The following is a 17,191-nucleotide window of genomic DNA, read 5'->3' on the forward strand; positions in this document are numbered from 1 at the left end:
TTCATTAAATCCTACTTCGTTCTGTGTCCGAGCTCTTCCACAAGCCTCGACTCTGAAGAATTGCCAATATTGGAAACGTGATCTCTGTATAAAAGATCTCCACAAGTCAATTATTTTATTTCGTTTATTTTCAATGTGTCGAAAAAAAGTTTGAGAAAAAGTTTGCAAAAAGTTTTGAAAAAATAAAAAGTTTGAAAAAAGATTGGAAAAAGTGAAACACCAGAATGACCGTTTATAGCTGGGTCGGGTTTCGAACCCAAGCTAGTGTGTGTACCTCTAGTCTAGGCCATCCTGCACCTCTAGTCTAGGCCATCCTGCACGTCTAGTCCATACTGCACCTCTAGTCTAGGCCATACTGCACCTCTAGTCTAGGCCATCCTGCACCTCTAGTCTAGGCCATACTGCACCTCTAGTCTAGGCCATCCTGCACCTCTAGTCTAGGCCATACTGCACCTCTAGTCTAGGCCATCCTGCACCTCTAGTCTAGGCCATCCTGCACCTCTAGTCTAGGCCATGCTGCACCTCTAGTCTAGACCATTCTGCACCTCTAGTGGAGGCCCTACTGCACCTCTAGTCTAGGCCATCCTGCACCTCTAGTCTAGGCCATCCTGCACCTCTAGTCTAGGCCATCCTGCACCTCTAGTCGAGGCCATCCTGCATCTCTAGTCTAGGCCATCCTGCACGTCTAGTCTAGGCCATCCTGCACCTCTAGTCTAGGCCATGCTGCACCTCTAGTCTAGGCCATCCTGCACGTCTAGTCTAGGCCATCCTGCACCTCTAGTCTAGGTCATGCTGCACCTCTAGTCTAGGCCATGCTGCACCTCTAGTCTAGGCTGTACTGCACATATAGTCTCGGCCATCCTGCACCTCTAGTATAGGCCATCCTGCACATCTAGTCTAGGCCATCCTGCACCTCTAGTCTAGGCCATCCTGCACCTATAGTCTAGGCCATCCTGCACCTCTAGTCGAGGCCATCCTGCACCTCTAGTCTAGGCCATCCTGCACCTCGTCTAGGCCATCCTGCACCTCTAGTCTAGGCCACCCTGTACCTCTAGTCTAGGACATCCTGCACCTCTAGTCTAGGTCATCCTGCACCTCTAGTCTAGGCCATGCTGCACCTCTAGTCTAGACCATCCTGCACCTCTAGTCTAGGCCATACTGCACCTCTAGTCTCGGCCATCCTGCACGTCGTCTAGGCCATCCTGCACCTCTAGTCTAGGCCATCCTGCACCTCTAGTCTAGGCCATCCTGCACCTCTACTCGATGCCACCCTGCACCTCTACTCTATGCCACCCTGCACCTCTAGTCTAGGCCATCCTGCACCTATAGTCTAGGCCATCCTGCACTTCTAGTCGAGGCCATCCTGCACCTCTAGTCTAGGCCATCCTGCACCTCTACTCTATGCCACCATGCACCTCTAGTCTAGGCCGTACTGCACCTATAGTCTAGGCCATCCTGCACCTCTAGTCGAGGCCATCCTGCACCTCTAGTCTAGGCCATCCTGCACCTCTACTCTATGCCACCCTGCACCTCTAGTCTAGGCCGTACTGCACCTATAGTCTAGGCCATCCTGCACCTCTAGTCTAGGCCATCCTGCCAGCCGTTTCAAATGCATAACTACAGTATGTACAATTAGTATGAAAATACATAACTAATGTTGCTTTCTTTATGTCTACTCGTAAATACTGTTTTTTAAGCTTTTCTTGGACTCCTGCGAGTATCTTGTCCATCAAACGTTCTGATCTGTCTATGAAGAAGTATAGGTACAGCGTGTAGGTATTGTACCGTACCTTCGATTTGATAAGCAGAGGTCGCCAAGCTCCAACCGAAATCCTCAGGAAAGCTGTTCGAGTGGATTGAATCACGCTCGTCCTGCACCTCGTTCTTCAGTTTGTCCCAGACATTGCTTCCTCTGACACCGAGCAGACCAAACGTCAAGAGGGACAGCAACAGGCGGATGTGAACGGCACGCGATGGACACCGCACAGACATTGGTCGTCCCTGGGTGAGCTTGTCCGTGGTGTGTCCCGATGGCTGCGAGGATTCGAAGGCAGCAGCTTGTCTCCTTCCTTCACCTGCCATCGATTGGGCGTATTTATTTACTGAGGATCAAGGTGACAGCAACGTCTGTCTGGTGCATTTGGCACACGCTGCGTCTCGACATCTGACAAGTAAATTTGATTTATATCCCTTTTTATTAAAAAGTTTGCGCTACTTGTGTATTATTCTAAAATTACTCCTTCGGTTAGTATTGGGCATGGGAAAATGACATGTTTTTCATGATATGGATGTTATAATAATGATAGTCATTTGGACTTTGTTTCCATGTCCTTGTCACCTGTGCTGTTCGACACGTTGTTGTGCAAGGTTGCTAAAGTAGTGTCCTGGTGATAGCACGCTTTGCCACTATTATAATTACCTTCGCAAAAGCGGAAGGTTATGTTTTGATCGCTGTGTATTTATTTGTATGTCTGTGTGTGTGTGTGTGTGTATGTTATTCGCATAACTCAAAAAGTATTCAACCGAATTGCATGAAATTTGGTGGGATGATTGGTTATTATACGGGACACATTTGATTAGATTTTGGGAGCAATCGGGTCAAAGGTCAAGGTCAAGGTCACGAAAAGGTCAAAATCGTATTTTTACCATAGCGCGGTCAATTTTTATCCAATTGGCATGCAACTAATGCCAAAATGTTCAGAATTCAATGCCCGATCTTGTGATATACGACATGACCCAGTGAAGACATTACCCTTGTTAGCGGTTGGGGGTCAAAGGTCAGGGGGGTCACGACCTTGCAAAATGTGCGTTTTTTGTCATAACTCGGTCAATTCTTATCCGATTTGCATGAAATCAGCACCAAACTGTTCACTGTTCTGTTCCCTACACTCCCATGCCAAGTACAGAACAGTAGCTGCGGCGAAGGTATGCGCTCTACCGAGTGCCCGTTCTAGTTATACATATCATGATATAGCTTTGTGTTTCTACACTATGGTCGCACCAATAATATAACGTATACATCTGTGTGTACTTCTCTACATACATGGCACGAGAACCGAGTATGTATGTGTAGAAGATAGAATGCAATGGTGTGTGGGTGACTGTGTGTATGTGTTTGTGTGACTTGTGTGTGTGTGTGATTGTGTGTGTGAGACTGTGTGTGTGCTTGTGGGTGACTGTGTGTGTGTGTTTGTGTGTGTGTGTGTGACTGTGCGTGTGCTTGTGTGTGACTGCGTGTATGTGAGTGTGTGCGTGTGACTGTGTGTGACTGTGCGTATGACTGTGCGTGTGACTGTGTGTGACTGTGTGTGTGCTTGTGTGTGACGGTGTGTATGTAATTGTGTGTGTGTGTGACTGTGTGTATGTGATTGTGAGTGTGTGTGACTGTGTGTTACTGGATGTGTTTGTGTGAGTGTACACTTGAGTGTGAATGTGTGTGATTGTGTGTGTGTGTGCTTGTGTGTCTTTGTGTGTGTGTGATTGTGCGCGTGTGTACACTTGAGTGTGATTTTGTGTGTGTGCTTGTGTGTGTGTGTGTGTGCTTGTGTGTGTGTGTATGTGATTGGGTGTGTGTGTGTGTGATTGGGTGTGTGTGTGTGTGCTTGTGTGTCTTTGTGTGTGTGTGTGTGTGTGTGTGTGCTTGTGTGTCTTTGTGTGTGTGTGATTGTGTGTGTGTGATTGTGTGTGTGCGTGTGTGTGTGTGTGTGATTGTGTGTTTGTGCTTGTGTGTCTTAGTGTGTGTCTGTGTGATTGTGTGTGTGCTTGTGTGTCTTTATGTGTGTGTGATTGTGTGTGTGTGTGCTTGTGTGTGTGTGCTTTTGTGTGTGTGATTGCGTGTGTGTGCTTGTGTGTCTTTGTGTGTGTGTGTGTGTGTGTGTGTGCTTGTGTGTGTGTGTGTGATTGTGTGTGTGATTGTGTGTGTGATTGTGTGTGTGTGCTTGTGTGTGTGTGTGATTGTGTGTGTGTGTGCTTGTGTGTGTGTGTGATTGTGTGTGTGATTGTGTGTGTGATTGTGTGTGTGATTGTGTGTGTGTGTGTGTGTGTGTGTGTGTGTGTGTGTGTGTGGGTGTGTGTGTGGGTGTGTGATTGTGTGTGGGTGATTGTGTGTGTGCTTGTGTGTCTTTGTGTGTGTGTGTGTGTGATTGTGTGTGCTTGTGTGTGACTGTGTGTGCGTGTTCTTGGGGGTGACTGTGTGTGTGATTTTGTGTGTATGACTGTATGTGACTTTGTGTGTGACTGTGTGTGTGTGTGTGTGTGTCTGTGATTGTGTGTGTGTGTGTGACATGTGAGTGACTGTGTGTGACTTTGTTTGACTTTATGTGACTGCTGTGTGATTGAGTGTGACTGTGTGTATGACTGCGTGTGTGTTACGTGTGAGTGACTGTGTGTAACTTTATGTGACTGCTGTGTGACCGTCTGTGTGACTGCGTGCGTGTGACTGCGTGCGTGTGACTGCGTGCGTGTGACTGCGTGTGTGTGACTGCGTGCGTGTGACTGCGTGTGTGTGACTGCATGTGTGTGTGACTTTGTGTGACTGTGCGTGTGTCAAATTCGATCAATTTGGCGAACAAATACATGTTGAAAATACTGAAAGTGTTCCATTTTAATATCAATAACCCAGGTATAATTCTGTCCCACTTCAAACTGTTTGTACAAACAACGCAAAGAGAGACAGAGACCACAACTCACCCAACGTGTTGGAGAACTCTCGTTTGGATTAATGATTTCCTTGGACTTCAGTTTACGATCACTTTGCTCCATAAAGCAATAATACTTTACTTACCACAAATATTGGGCCTCGAAAAAAATAGGGGCAATAAAATGACACAGTTGTTGCTCCCATTGAGCCTTATGGCATGAAGCATTCTTGAAGATAAAACGGTAACCTTGAATTATGGTCAATTGCACATTTTATATTCAAATGATATTATCCTAATAGGGATTAACAAGGTTAACCAGCAAGTCCATTGCAAAGAACCGTTTTGTTAATATTAGTAACCTTTTAACAGCCATGAAAGCTATATCTCTCCTTGCAAAAGCTGCCTAGATAGTTTACCTGGAGAGAAATATAAGGGAACATATTTTTATTATGTACTAGCAGAAGTACCCGGCATTGCCGGGCGGGGGAGGGGAGGGGGAGAGGAGGGGAACGGGTGGGGGGGGGGGGGGGGGGAGCGAGCCCCTTGGCAAAGCGAGCGATTTTTTTTTTCATAGCGTCATAGCGTTCAAAGCGTCATAGCGTTCATAGCGTCATCGTTCATAGCGTCATAGCGTTTCATAGCGTCATAGCGATTTGTTTTTTTCATAGCGTCATAGCGATTTGTTTTTTTCATAGCGTCATAGCGATTTGTTTTTTTCATAGCGTCATAGCGTTTCATAGCGTCATAGCGATTTTTTTTTCATAGCGTCATAGCGTCATAGCGTTCATAGCGTCATATCGTTCATAGCGTCATAGCTTTTCATAGCGTCATAGCGATTTTTTTTATCATAGCGTCATAGCGTTCATAGCGTCATATCGTTCATAGCGTTTCATAGCGTCATAGCGGTCATATCGTTCATAGCGTTTCATAGCGTCATAGCGATTTTTTTTTTCATAGCGTCATAGCGTTCATAGCGTCATAGCGTTCATAGCGTTTCATAGCGTCATAGCGTCATAGCGGTCATATCGTTCATAGCGTTTCATAGCGTCATAGCGATTTTTTTTTTCATAGCGTCATATCGTTCATAGCGTTCATAGCGTCATAGCGTCATCACGTGATCGCTCTGAGCGAATCAGCGCCCACCTGCGCTGATTCCGTTGATTCCATGCGCTGAAATGCGCTGAGGTAAATATGAATAAAAAATATGGATCGTCAAAAATTTTGAGTTCGGCCATGTTCGTCCCAGGCTCAATGGCCATGTCTATGTCAAATATCAAGCACGTAAGCCTCTCCGTTTAGGAGTCTATCGGTAACATTACACACACACACACACACACACACACACACACACACACACACACACACACACACACACACACACACACACACACACACTGTGTTTTATATATACACAAAGAATTAAGTTAAGCACCCCTACACAACGAATTAAGGTAAGCACCCCCTAATATATATTCTTTGTGTATATGTATACATTGGCATATATTCTAAGGTATGTGAGATCAAATAATGATTGGTATGACATTAGCAATTATCCATTGATGAAATTGAGTGATCAAAGTGAAAAAAAGTGATTGGTTGAGTCAGTGATCCGATCACGTGGGTCCTACACACGTTATTGACGCAAAGATCGCTAGAGGTCTTCTCAGAACAATGACTGTACGTTAGAAAACATAAACGTCATCCACACTGTCCGTGATGGACCTATAGCTCCATACTTAAATTGAGGTGCAAATATGCCTAAAATTCCCAAAAAATTTCACCTTAAATTATTCAGAATAAAATATTGAAAACGGCATGATTGTTATGTTTTTATGTGACCATAATATCACTTCTCCAGAAAATATAGCAATATCATGGGTATATTACACTGTTTTGACGACAACAAACTTGTAATGTGCGAGGTTGTAAAAAAACGGGGGGGGTGCTTAACTTAATTCTTTGTGTATATATAGATATAAATATTTCAGAGCTTTTGGCCCCAAAATCCTTCTCAGCAAGAAGGCAAGAACGTAAGCTACCTGTTTTCAAACTACAGTTTAACTGTAGTTGCTTGTTGCTTGTTGTAAAGTTGCTTGTAGCAACTTGTAGTTGGGGTTGCTTGTAGCAAAGTGCTGCAGTTCCAAACTGCTTATCGGTACGAAAGCTACAAGCAACCCAGCGAACATCAAGCACCCTTCCAATCTTTTGGAGTCGGACTTCCTCTTGTGCTTTTTCTGCTAATCCGCGATGATTTTTTGGTGACTGGTTGCAAAGTGAGAAGAGACTGTCCAGAAATAATTTAAAATGGCTGTTACCATTCACTTATTTGATGGCATATCCTACGGTCAGCTCCAGTCTATGGTTGAGGCAGTGCTAAAGAATAATATTCAGGCACGTCTGCTGAAGCGGGGCTGCAACTCCAGATTTACTTCCCAACATTACACGTGCCCCACCACACGTGAAGGCAAGGAAGTTATCTTGTGTGAAGAATTCCCCTCGTCCCGACTTGTGCAGGAAGCTCAGCAAACTGGATGTGATGATTGCCGATGATTGGCACTCTAGCTCAACTAAGGTCTATGAAAAGCACTGTTGGAACATTGTTTATGATGGAACGCAGGTAGACTACCATAGATGATTTGTTACTAAGTGTGATTGTTTCATTTGTTAATACATGTACACTGATTTTCACCTGGTTTATAACGATGTGTTGCACAGTTTTAATAATAATAATAATAATTCATTTATTTTGTATAGCGCTTTTCAAGAAGCCCAAAGGCGCTTTGACAGAGTGCAAAACATAATGCATAACAATACATGAAAACAACAATTGCAAAAAGACAAGAATCAATAGGGAAATATTTAAAGCAAAAGGAGGGAGAAGGAGAAGAGATAGTCAGGGGTTAAATGCTGTGGGTTGAATGTTGAATGCAGTGTTGAACAGGTGGGTCTTTAGTGATGTTTTGAATGTGGTGAGTGAGGAGGAGTCTCTGATGGTGTGAGGTAGTGAATTCCAGAGGGTGGGAGCAGCGATGGAGAAGGCCCTGTCCCCCCAGGATCTGAATTTGGTCCGGATGGAGGGGGTCAGGAGGTTGGTACCAGCAGAGCGGAGGTTGCGGGTGGGAGTGTGTCTGGAGAGGAGGTCAGCCAGGTAGGATGGGGCCAGGTTATGGAGGGCTTTGTATGTCAAGAGGAGGATTTTGTACTGGATTCTCTGGGGGATGGGGAGCCAGTGAAGCTTGTAAAGGACGGGGGTGATGTGGTCACGGGTCCGGGAATGGGTGAGTAGACGGGCAGCGGAGTTCTGAATGTATTGGAGTTTATTGGTGATTTTTGAGGGTGAACCATAGAGGAGGCTATTGCAGTAGTCCAGACGGGAGGTGATGAAGGCGTGGATGAGGGTTTCTGCAGCCGTGGAGGAGAGGGATGAGCGGAGACGGGCAATGTTTTTCAGGTGAAAGAAGGCTGACTTTGTGATCTGTTTAGTGTATTTGTCGAAGGAAAGGAGACATGTTGTTGTTTTCGTATGTTTCTTTCTTTCTTCTTTCCAACAAATACAATCGCTCACCATTCCTTCATCTCTGAGCTTTTCCTCTTCAAGTTTGGCATGGACCTTTGGTCTTGGTCCAATGCACCATTTTCTTTCAATTGTGGCCCCCACTCTGCTTTTAAGGGGAAAAAGTGAAAAACAAAAAAAAATCACACATATTGCGAACAATAAATCTTGCCATTAGACAAGTTTGACAAGCCAAGACATTAGAATCTTGTTTGATGTTTTGTTTCTCATCTCTTTTGCAGTGTGGTCAATTATGTTCGTTTTTTTTTTTTGTATACTGAATCGAGCCTCGTGAAAGAGCTAACATTTATTTCACAAACAAATCAACCAGACAAACAAAATATACAAAAAGAGGGAGCGGAAGACAAGATGGGGAGAGAAGGGGAAGCACACAACCACAACATTTGAGAGCAGGGAGAAGTGTGGGAGGGAGAGGGCTTGGGGGTGGGAGGTGTGGGAAGGGGAGGGGAGGGGGAGGGGGGGGGGAGGGGGGAGAGGTATAAAATACAAGGGTACCGAAATTAGCGGGGGTAGAAAAGATCAAGGTTTTGTTGCAGTGTATCTGGAGTGTAAAGTGATTGCCATGTCAAGACCATTTTGTTGCTGTAGTTGAATCAGCTTATGGTAGTCGGAGTACGGCCTATTCATCTTGGCAAGTATGCACTGTGCGAAATACAGAAGATGTTTTCTCAACATCGTTTTCCACTTGTTTCTTCAGCTTCTCTTCCAGTGGTTTGTCAGATCTAAGATCTTTTTCTGCACACAAGTCACACTTGGACGTGCTGTGTTTGTAGATTTTGCTCTGCAAACATGATATCTGATATTGATGATAACCAGCCTTACTGTATGTCACTGCAGCTGATGTCCACTCTGGGGATGAGGGCATGCCCTTCCTTTTCTTCGAAGACACTGAGCCCTTGTGGTTTCACTTCAGAACGGGTGTTACAACCCAGATACTCGCCACTCGTTCTAAGCCATGGGTTTGCTTTCTTGAAATGGATATACTGTTTTTCAGTCCACATACATGGATATTTCATGTTGGTTCCCCCCTCCATCAGTTTTGGTGGCATCTTCTGACACTTTAGTCACATCACGTAGGTCTTCATCTAGATGTCTTGCTGTATCACTTTCTTCTCTGTCTGAAAATAAATTATTATATATTATAATGTTAAATAAGTATAGAGAATGTGCACTATGCAGTAATATATATATATATATATATATATAGTTGTGCGCCGTGAGCATCATTACTTGATGGATACTGGCGCTATAAATGTTGATATTATGATTGTTATCTCTTACTTAAATGAGCCCTTCATATCACTCATCACCAAATTGATTGTGTAGCATGTGTGTGCGATTGGGTGTGTATCCAACCTTATCTTGTACTAGCAAAAGTACCCGGCGTTGCTGGGTAACAATGAGTCACTTCCTGACGGGAATATGCTATTCGCAAGCTGGGTCCATCATCTAGACTCTTGAGGGAATTTTAAAGTGTGTGTGTCTGTGTGTCCCTGTGTATGTGTATCCAGCCTTATCTTGTGTATGTGTGTGTGTGTGTGTGTGTGTGCAACCTTATCTTGTGTGTGTGTCCAACCTTATCTTGTGTGTGTGTGTGTGTGTGTCCAACCTTATCTTGTGTGTGTGTGTCCAACCTTATCTTGTGTGTGTGTGTGTGTGTGTGTCCAACCTTATCTTGTGTGTGTGTGTGTGTGTCCAACCTTATCTTGTGTGTGTGTGTGTGTGTGTGTGTGTGTGTGTATCCAGCCTTATCTTGTGTGTGTGTGTGTGTGTGTGTGTGTATGTGTATCCAGCCTTATCTTGTGTATGTGTGTGTGTGTGTGTGTGTGTCCAACCTTATCTTGTGTGTGTGTCCAACCTTATCTTGTGTATGTATGTGTGTGTGTGTGTGTGTGTGTGTGTGTGTGTGTGTGTCCAACCTTATCTTGTGTGTGTGTGTGTGTGTGTGTCCAACCTTATCTTGTGTGTGTGTCCAACCTTATCTTGTGTGTGTGTGTGTGTGTGTGTGTGTGTGTGTCCAACCTTATCTTGTGTGTGTGTCCAACCTTATCTTGTGTGTGTGTCCAACCTTATCTTGTGTGTGTGTCCAACCTTATCTTGTGTGTGTGTCCAACCTTATCTTGTGTGTGTGTCCAACCTTATCTTGTGTGTGTGTCCAACCTTATCTTGTGTGTGTATCCAACCTTATCTTGTGTGTGTCCAACCTTATCTTGTGTGTGTGTGTGTGTGTGTGTGTGTGTGTGTGTCCAACCTTATCTTGTGTGTGTGTCCAACCTTATCTTGTGTGTGTGTCCAACCTTATTTTGTGTGTGTGTCCAACCTTATCTTGTGTGTGTGTCCAACCTTATCTTGTGTGTGTGTCCAACCTTATCTTGTGTGTGTGTCCAACCTTATCTTGTGTGTGTGTCCAACCTTATCTTGTGTGTATCCAACCTTATTTTGTGTGTGTGTCCAACCTTATTTTGTGTGTGTGTCCAACCTTATCTTGTGTGTGTATCCAACCTTATCTTGTGTGTGTATCCAACCTTATTTTGTGTGTGTGTCCAACCTTATTTTGTGTGTGTGTCCAACCTTATTTTGTGTGTGTGTCCAACCTTATTTTGTGTGTGTGTCCAACCTTATTTTGTGTGTGTGTCCAACCTTATCTTGTGTGTGTGTCCAACCTTATCTTGTGTGTGTGTCCAACCTTATCTTGTGTGTGTGTCCAACCTTATCTTGTGTGTGTATCCAACCTTATCTTGTGTGTGTGTCCAACCTTATCTTGTGTGTGTGTCCAACCTTATCTTGTGTGTGTGTCCAACCTTATCTTGTGTGTGTGTCCAACCTTATCTTGTGTGTGTATCCAACCTTATCTTGTGTGTGTGTCCAACCTTATCTTGTGTGTGTGCCCAACCTTATCTTGTGTGTGTGTCCAACCTTATCTTGTGTGTGTGTCCAACCTTATCTTGTGTGTGTGTCCAACCTTATCTTGTGTGTGTATCCATCCTTATATTGTGTGTGTGTCCAACATTATCTTGTGTGTGTGTCCAACCTTATCTTGTGTGTGTATCCAACCTTATCTTGTGTGTGTGTCCAACCTTATCTTGTGTGTGTGTCCAACCTTATCTTGTGTGTGTATCCAACCTTATGTTGTGTGTGTGTCCAACCTTATCTTGTGTGTGTGTCCAACCTTATCTTGTGTGTGTGTCCAACCTTATCTTGTGTGTGTGTCCAACCTTATCTTGTGTGTGTGTCCAACCTTATCTTGTGTGTGTGTCCAACCTTATCTTGTGTGTGTGTCCAACCTTATCTTGTGTGTGTATCCAACCTTATCTTGTGTGTGTATCCAACCTTATCTTGTGTGTGTGTCCAACCTTATCTTGTGTGTGTGTCCAACCTTATCTTGTGTGTGTTTGTCCAACCTTATCTTGTGTGTGTGTGTGTGTATCCAACCTTATCTTGTGTGTGTGTCCAACCTTATCTTGTGTGTGTGTCCAACCTTATCTTGTGTGTGTTTGTCCAACCTTATCTTGTGTGTGTGTGTGTGTGTCCAACCTTATCTTGTGTGTGTGTGTGTGTGTGTGTGTCCAACCTTATCTTGTGTGTGTGTGTGTGTCCAACCTTATCTTGTGTGTCTGTGTCCAACCTTATCTTGTGTGTGTGTCCAACCTTATATTGTGTGTGTGTCCAACCTTATCTTGTGTGTGTGTCCAACCTTATCTTGTGTGTGTGTCCAACCTTATCTTGTGTGTGTGTCCAACCTTATCTTGTGTGTGTGTCCAACCTTATCTTGTGTGTATATCCAACCTTATCTTGTGTGTGTGTCCAACCTTATCTTGTGTGTATATCCAACCTTATATTGTGTGTATATCCAACCTTATCTTGTGTGTATATCCAACCTTATCTTGTGTGTGTGTCCAACCTTATCTTGTGTGTGTGTCCAACCTTATCTTGTGTGTATATCCAACCTTATCTTGTGTGTGTGTCCAACCTTATCTTGTGTGTATATCCAACCTTATCTTGTGTGTGTGTGTCCAACCTTATCTTGTGTGTGTGTCCAACCTTATCTTGTGTGTGTGTCCAACCTTATCTTGTGTGTATATCCAACCTTATCTTGTGTGTATATCCAACCTTATCTTGTGTGTGTATCCAACCTTATCTTGTGTGTGTGTCCAACCTTATCTTGTGTGTATATCCAACCTTATCTTGTGTGTGTGTCCAACCTTATCTTGTGTGTGTGTCCAACCTTATCTTGTGTGTGTGTCCAACCTTATCTTGTGTGTGTGTCCAACCTTATGTTGTGCATGTATCCAACCTTATCTTGTGCGTGTATCCAACCTTATCTTGTGTGTGTGTCCAACCTTATCTTGTGTGTATATCCAACCTTATCTTGTGTGGATATCCAACCTTATCTTGTGTGTGTGTCCAACCTTGTGTGTGTGTCCTTATTGGACATGTGTGTCTTGTGTGTGTATCCAACCTTATCTTGTGTGTATATCCAACCTTATCTTGTGTGTGTGTCCAACCTTATCTTGTGTGTGTGTCCAACCTTATCTTGTGTGTGTGTCCAACCTTATCTTGTGTGTGTATCCAACCTTATCTTGTGTGTGTGTCCAACCTTATCTTGTGTGTATATCCAACCTTATCTTGTGTGTGTGTCCAACCTTATCTTGTGTGTGTATCCAACCTTATCTTGTGTGTATATCCAACCTTATCTTGTGTGTGTGTCAAACCTTATCTTGTGTGTGTATCCAACCTTATCTTGTGTGTGTATCCAACCTTATCTTGTGTGTGTGTCCAACCTTATCTTGTGTGTGTGTCCAACCTTATCTTGTGTGTGTGTCCAACCTTATCTTGTGTGTGTATCCAACCTTATCTTGTGTGTATATCCAACCTTATCTTGTGTGTGTGTATCCAACCTTATCTTGTGTGTGTATCCAACCTTATCTTGTGTGTGTGTCCAACCTTATCTTGTGTGTATATCCAACCTTATCTTGTGTGTGTGTCCAACCTTATCTTGTGTGTATATCCAACCTTATCTTGTGTGTGTGTCCAACCTTATCTTGTGTGTATATCCAACCTTATCTTGTGTGTGTGTCCAACATTATCTTATGTGTATATCCAACCTTATCTTGTGTGTGTCAGTGTGTCCAACCTTATCTTGTGTGTGTGTCCAACCTTATCTTGTGTGTGTGTCCAACCTTATCTTGTGTGTGTGTCCAACCTTATCTTGTGTGTGTATCCAACCTTATCTTGTGTGTGTGTCCAACCTTATCTTGTGTGTATATCCAACCTTATCTTGTGTGTGTGTCCAACATTATCTTGTGTGTATATCCAACCTTATCTTGTGTGTGTGTCCAACCTTATCTTGTGTGTGTGTCCAACATTGTCTTGTGTGTGTGTGACCAACCTTATCTTGTGTGTGTGCCCAACCTTATCTTGTGTGTGTGTCCAACATTATCTTGTGTGTGTGTCCAACCTTATCTTGTGTGTGTGTCAAACCTTATCTTGTGTGTGTATCCAACCTTATCTTGTGTGTGTATCCAACCTTATCTTGTGTGTGTGCCCAACCTTATCTTGTGTGTGTGTCCAACATTATCTTGTGTGTGTGTCCAACCTTATCTTGTGTGTGTGTCAAACCTTATCTTGTGTGTGTATCCAACCTTATCTTGTGTGTGTATCCAACCTTATCTTGTGTGTGTGTCCAACATTATCTTGTGTGTGTGTCCAACATTATCTTGTGTGTGTGTCCAACCTTATCTTGTGTGTGTGTCCAACCTTATCTTGTGTGTGTGCCCAACCTTATCTTGTGTGTGTGTCCAACATTATCTTGTGTGTGTGTCCAACCTTATCTTGTGTGTGTGTCCAACCTTATCTTGTGTGTGTATCCAACATTATCTTGTGTGTGTGTCCAACCTTATCTTGTGTGTGTGCCCAACCTTATCTTGTGTGTATATCCAACCTTATCTTGTGTGTGTGTCCAACCTTATCTTGTGTGTATATCCAACCTTATCTTGTGTGTATATCCAACCTTATCTTGTGTGTGTGTCCAACCTTATCTTGTGTGTATATCCAACCTTATCTTGTGTGTGTGTCCAACATTATCTTGTGTGTATATCCAACCTTATCTTGTGTGTGTGTCCAACCTTATCTTGTGTGTGTGTCCAACCTTATCTTGTGTGTGTGTCCAACCTTATCTTGTGTATGTGTGTGTGTGTGTGTGTGTGTGTCCAACCTTATCTTGTGTGTGTGTCCAACCTTATCTTGTGTATGTGTGTGTGTGTGTGTGTGTGTGTGTGTGTGTCCAACCTTATCTTGTGTGTGTGTGTGTGTGTGTGTGTGTGTGTGTGTGTCCAACCTTATCTTGTGTGTGTGTCCAACCTTATCTTGTGTGTGTGTGTGTGTGTGTGTGTCCAACCTTATCTTGTGTGTGTGTCCAACCTTATCTTGTGTGTGTGTCCAACCTTATCTTGTGTGTGTGTGTGTGTGTGTGTGTGTGTGTGTGTGTGTGTGTGTGTGTGTGTGTGTGTGTGTTCAACCTTATCTTGTGTGTGTGTCCAACCTTATCTTGTGTGTGTGTCCAACCTTATCTTGTGTGTGTGTGTGTGTGTGTGTGTGTGTATGTGTGTCCAACCTGATCTTGTGTGTGTGGCCAACCTTATCTTGTGTGTGTGTGTGTGTGTGTGTGTGTGTGTGTGTGTGTGTCCAATCTTATCTTGTGTGTGTATCCAACCTTATCTTGTGTGTGTGTCCAACCTTATCCTGTGTTTGTGTGTGTGTCCAACCTTATCTTGTGTGTGTGTCCAACCTTATCTTGTGTGTGTGTATGTCCAGCCTTATCTTGTGTGTGTGTCCAACCTTATCTTCTGTGTGTGTGTGTGTGTGTGTGTGTGTGTGTGTGTGTGTGTGTGTGTGTGTGTGTGTGTGTGTGTGTGTGTGTCCAACCTTATCTTGTGTGTGTGTCCAACCTTATCCTGTGTTTGTGTATCCAACCTTATCTTCTGTGTGTGTGTGTGTGTGTGTGTGTGTGTGTGTGTGTGTGTGTGTCCAACCTTATCTTGTGTGTGTGTCCAACCTTATCTTGTGTGTGTGTCCAACCTTATCTTGTGTGTGTGTCCAACCTTATCTTGTGTGTGTGTTCAACCTTATCTTGTGTGTGTGTCCAACCTTATCTTGTGTGTGTGTCCAACCTTATCTTGTGTGTGTGTCCAACCTTATCTTGTGTGTGTGTCCAACCTTATCTTGTGTGTGTGTCCAACCTTATCTTGTGTGTGTGTCCAACCTTATCTTGTGTGTGTGTCCAACCTTATCTTGTGTGTGTGTCCAACCTTATCTTGTGTGTGTGTCCAACCTTATCTTGTGTGTGTGCCCAACCTTATCTTGTGTGTGTGTCCAACCTTATCTTGTGTGTGTGTCCAACCTTTTCTTGTGTGTGTGTCCAACCTTATCTTGTGTGTGTATCCATCCTTATATTGTGTGTGTGTCCAACATTATCTTGTGTGTGTGTCCAACCTTATCTTGTGTGTGTATCCAACCTTATCTTGTGTGTGTGTCCAACCTTATCTTGTGTGTGTGTCCAACCTTATGTTGTGTGTGTGTCCAACCTTATCTTGTGTGTGTGTCCAACCTTATCTTGTGTGTGTGTCCAACCTTATCTTGTGTGTGTGTCCAACCTTATCTTGTGTGTGTGTCCAACCTTATCTTGTGTGTGTGTCCAACCTTATCTTGTGTGTGTGTCCAACCTTATCTTGTGTGTGTATCCAACCTTATCTTGTGTGTGTGTCCAACCTTATCTTGTGTGTGTGTCCAACCTTATCTTGTGTGTGTTTGTCCAACCTTATCTTGTGTGTGTGTGTGTGTCCAACCTTATCTTGTGTGTGTGTGTGTGTGTCCAACCTTATCTTGTGTGTGTGTGTGTGTGTCCAACCTTATCTTGTGTGTGTGTGTGTGTCCAACCTTATCTTGTGTGTCTGTGTCCAACCTTATCTTGTGTGTGTGTCCAACCTTATCTTGTGTGTGTGTCCAACCTTATCTTGTGTGTGTGTCCAACCTTATCTTGTGTGTGTGTCCAACCTTATCTTGTGTGTGTGTCCAACCTTATCTTGTGTGTGTGTCCAACCTTATCTTGTGTGTATATCCAGCCTTATCTTGTGTGTGTGTCCAACCTTATCTTGTGTGTATATCCAACCTTATATTGTGTGTATATCCAACCTTATCTTGTGTGTATATCCAACCTTATCTTGTGTGTGTGTCCAACCTTATCTTGTGTGTGTGTCCAACCTTATCTTGTGTGTATATCCAACCTTATCTTGTGTGTGTGTCCAACCTTATCTTGTGTGTATATCCAACCTTATCTTGTGTGTGTGTCCAACCTTATCTTGTGTGTGTGTGTCCAACCTTATCTTGTGTGTGTGTCCAACCTTATCTTGTGTGTGTGTCCAACCTTATCTTGTGTGTGTGTCCAACCTTATCTTGTGTGTGTGTCCAACCTTATCTTGTGTGTGTGTCCAACCTTATGTTGTGCATGTATCCAACCTTATCTTGTGCGTGTATCCAACCTTATCTTGTGTGTGTGTCCAACCTTATCTTGTGTGTATATCCAACCTTATCTTGTGTGGATATCCAACCTTATCTTGTGTGTGTGTCCAACCTTGTGTGTGTGTCCTTATTGGACATGTGTGTCTTGTGTGTGTATCCAACCTTATCTTGTGTGTATATCCAACCTTATCTTGTGTGTGTGTCCAACCTTATCTTGTGTGTGTGTCCAACCTTATCTTGTGTGTGTGTCCAACCTTATCTTGTGTGTGTATCCAACCTTATCTTGTGTGTGTGTCCAACCTTATCTTGTGTGTATATCCAACCTTATCTTGTGTGTGTGTCCAACCTTATCTTGTGTGTGTATCCAACCTTATCTTGTGTGTATATCCAACCTTATCTTGTGTGTGTGTCAAACCTTATCTTGTGTGTGTATCCAACCTTATCTTTTGTGTGTATCCAA

General features: G+C 43.5%; 1 protein-coding gene across 1 annotated transcript in view; it reads right to left on the reverse strand.

The window, feature by feature from the left end:
- LCT (lactase) overlaps positions 1-17,191 on the reverse strand; it is a gene marked incomplete in the record, with an annotated part of 262,995 nt that overhangs the window by 66,254 nt on the left and 179,550 nt on the right. The window contains 1 exon segment of the mRNA XM_068096286.2: positions 1,791-2,103. Within this exon segment, the coding sequence (XP_067952387.2) occupies positions 1,791-2,103 (313 nt within the window).

The sequence above is a fragment of the Myxine glutinosa genome, chromosome 1 (assembly GCF_964187855.1).
Source record: "Myxine glutinosa chromosome 1, kmMyxGlut1.1, whole genome shotgun sequence".
NCBI lineage: Eukaryota > Metazoa > Chordata > Myxini > Myxiniformes > Myxinidae > Myxine > Myxine glutinosa.